This window comes from Rasamsonia emersonii, assembly GCF_000968595.1.
Source record: "Rasamsonia emersonii CBS 393.64 chromosome Unknown ctg1118621760307, whole genome shotgun sequence".
NCBI classification, from domain to species: Eukaryota; Fungi; Ascomycota; class Eurotiomycetes; order Eurotiales; family Trichocomaceae; genus Rasamsonia; species Rasamsonia emersonii.
In genome coordinates this window covers 13,401-16,052 of record NW_013563090.1, presented here as the reverse complement: position 1 = coordinate 16,052, position 2,652 = coordinate 13,401, and the positions used below count along the sequence as shown (strand labels likewise).

Below are 2,652 nucleotides of genomic sequence, written 5' to 3'. Positions count from 1 at the left end.
CTTCATTTTTTTTTCGGATAGCGGAGGTGTTGTCGGTTGAATTGATTAATTCATTCATTCGTTGACTTGACTTGACTTGACTGATTAATATTGATTGATTGATTGATAGAGTAGTAGTACCTTCTTTTTCCTTTCTTATCCGGTCTGACTTGACCTCTGTTTAGTAGGTCTAGGTCTAGGTCTAGGTTACCTACCTAGTTACTGGTATGGTATGGTGTGGTATGGTATACGAGCTTTTTTTTTCACGGGGAGGAAGGAGCAGTATTACTACTAGCTGTTTTGACTCAGCTGGACATTATCTATCTATTTATTCATTCATTTTCTTATTTATTTATTTTAGCTACCTATCTACCTATCCATCTGTCGATCCATCATCGATCGATGCTATCTGTCTGCCTTCCGTGGATCAGAATGATGGCATTTGTGCAAGGTTCCCAAGGCCCGGCTGTTTTAAAGTCTGGTCTTCTTGTGCACACCTACTTGGTTGAACGGGGGTGCGCGGACGGCTATTTATTCCCTGCCTCACTCGTGTGCTTGCTGTACTACATGATCCTGATGACTCTGGCATGTAAGGCTGACCAGTCAGCCTGTGCCGAAAGAAGTGGGAGATCGTGTAACATGCCCTCCCTTTAGGCTCACCTCAATGTCAGCATGTCATCATCCATCCTCAAGCAACGTCTCCCTCATGGACACATTGTTCCTCGTTGTCGCCATCACGGCAATCACGTATATGAAGAGCACGACGAAGTCGGGGGGGGGGGGGGGGGTAAAGTACGTGATGCAGCAACCCTCCGCAGTCTGATCAGACTGGATGTTATGCTTTACAGCATAATTGTGCCTACTGCACAAACAGATGGAATATTGTTGAGTGGCGGTTAGGGGACAGTTCGAACGGCATTCCACGATAAATATCATCGTAATGGTATTGTCTGTGGTTTGCTCATATCGTACACGACTCTCAGTCCTTCCATTCCCATGCTCGAAGCCACCAGATCTAGCCATTCGTTAACGCGAGCTTGGGCCTTGAATCCGTCAGAGTACTGATCATGTCTCAGCCCGGAAACGATCCGGAATGGGCGACAAACGGGGGCGAAGCGCGAATCTTTCACTCGAGGTAGTAATACCGAAGACGGTGCAGAGCCCGCTGTCGGGTTAATGGTCGTCATCTCAATGGCGGCGAGATCAGCCAGGAGTAGGTCGAGAACAGCGATCGTCGTGTCCGTCCCTCGAAGCAGACAGTTGGCGAAGGACTCGGGGAAAGACGACGCAATGGGACCAACAAACGAAGCGTCACCCAACCGGGATAAGTAACCGTGAACTGAAAGGGCCGTTCGCATCTCTGCGGCAAGAGAACGCGTAGTCTCGCGACAGTTCCAGATGCGGGCCGCAAGGAGCTTGATCTTGGTTGGCTGCCTGACGGGGGACGTCATCAAGGCGCGCGCCTCACTGACAAGGCCCGGAAACTTGGCGATTTCCATGAAGATTCGGTCGGAGATGTCGATGAAGACGGAGATGGGTTCATCGACTCTTGGATCGTTCATATCCTCCCGACGGATTCGATCGATCAGGGCTTGCCACTCGGGCTTCTCGAAGATGCACAGCTTGCCCTCGACGAGAGCTTGTGCGACCAGAAAACTGCGAAAGGACAGGTACAAGCAACGATCAAAGCCAGTTCGGTGGACGTTGGGGCCTCGAAGAGACATCATCAACGCCGTCCCTCCCGCGTGTCGAGCCCAGGAATCGTCCTTGGTCATGGAATACGCCTCAAAGAGGCTGAGCAAGATGGACGTACTCACGCTTTCGCGGGACTTCAGCATGGACTCGTCTGCCACGGAGTCTTTGAGCAAGGTCATCGCCTTGGAATACATCTCCCAGCTCGATTGCCGCAGTCGGGCGTCATCGTGGTATTGGCCCATGAAGGCACAGGTGATGCAATAGATAGCGGCATCGAAGGCCTGATTGCGCCCGAGCTGCTCGACAACGTAGCTGGCCCAAGTGACGCGGACTCGGTGCCTGTTCAGCCCGAACCACCGGGGAAAGGCCGATAAGACGAAATCGCGAAACACAGCCGATTGTTGGCGGCTCATTGACGTGGAGACCAGGGAGGGCAGAACGCGTTCGTCAATCGAATCTGACGGCAGGGCCTGTTCGCCTTTTACCCGTATTGTTCGGTGGCCGCGAGAGGCCCGGGTCCCAAATCGCTTGCGCAACAGCGGCCCCTCATCCTGGAACTTCATCGACTTGGAATACCCGGGACATGTGACGCCATATTTCTGACATTGGGAGCACTCTGGGCGAAGTTCGTCGCACTAGACATGGGGCACGATCAGCCACAAAAGCTTTGCTTATCCTCCAGGACATCCCACCTTCACGCGACGACGCAGGCACGTTCTACATCCTTTGCTGCGCGGGACACCGACCATGGTCGACGAGCGCTGAGGTCGTCACGCAGACCAGTCTTCAACAACACAAGAACCCACAACCCAGGAACCGGCGACGCAACAAGTCCGAGCGAGATTGGGGCTGCATCACTGAATTGGCAGCGGCACGATCGAAGGAGGCGTGGTGGGGAGAGGGGAGGTTCAGCACCAAGATGAGGGGGGCAGCAGGTCGCTTTGTGCGTAGTCGCTTAGGGCTGTGGCCAACCCAAAG

At 53.2% G+C, this 2,652-nt stretch overlaps 1 protein-coding gene across 1 annotated transcript; it reads right to left on the bottom strand.

Annotated features, from left to right (window-relative positions):
* Positions 1-911: 911 nt before the first annotated feature.
* Positions 912-2,423, bottom strand: T310_5632 (C6 zinc finger domain protein; the record flags this gene model as incomplete). The annotated part of the gene is made up of 2 exons (XM_013471508.1): positions 912-2,309; positions 2,367-2,423. 2 exons carry the CDS (start codon positions 2,421-2,423, stop codon positions 912-914), a joined length of 1,455 nt encoding a protein of 484 aa, XP_013326962.1.
* Positions 2,424-2,652: the final 229 nt, after the last annotated feature.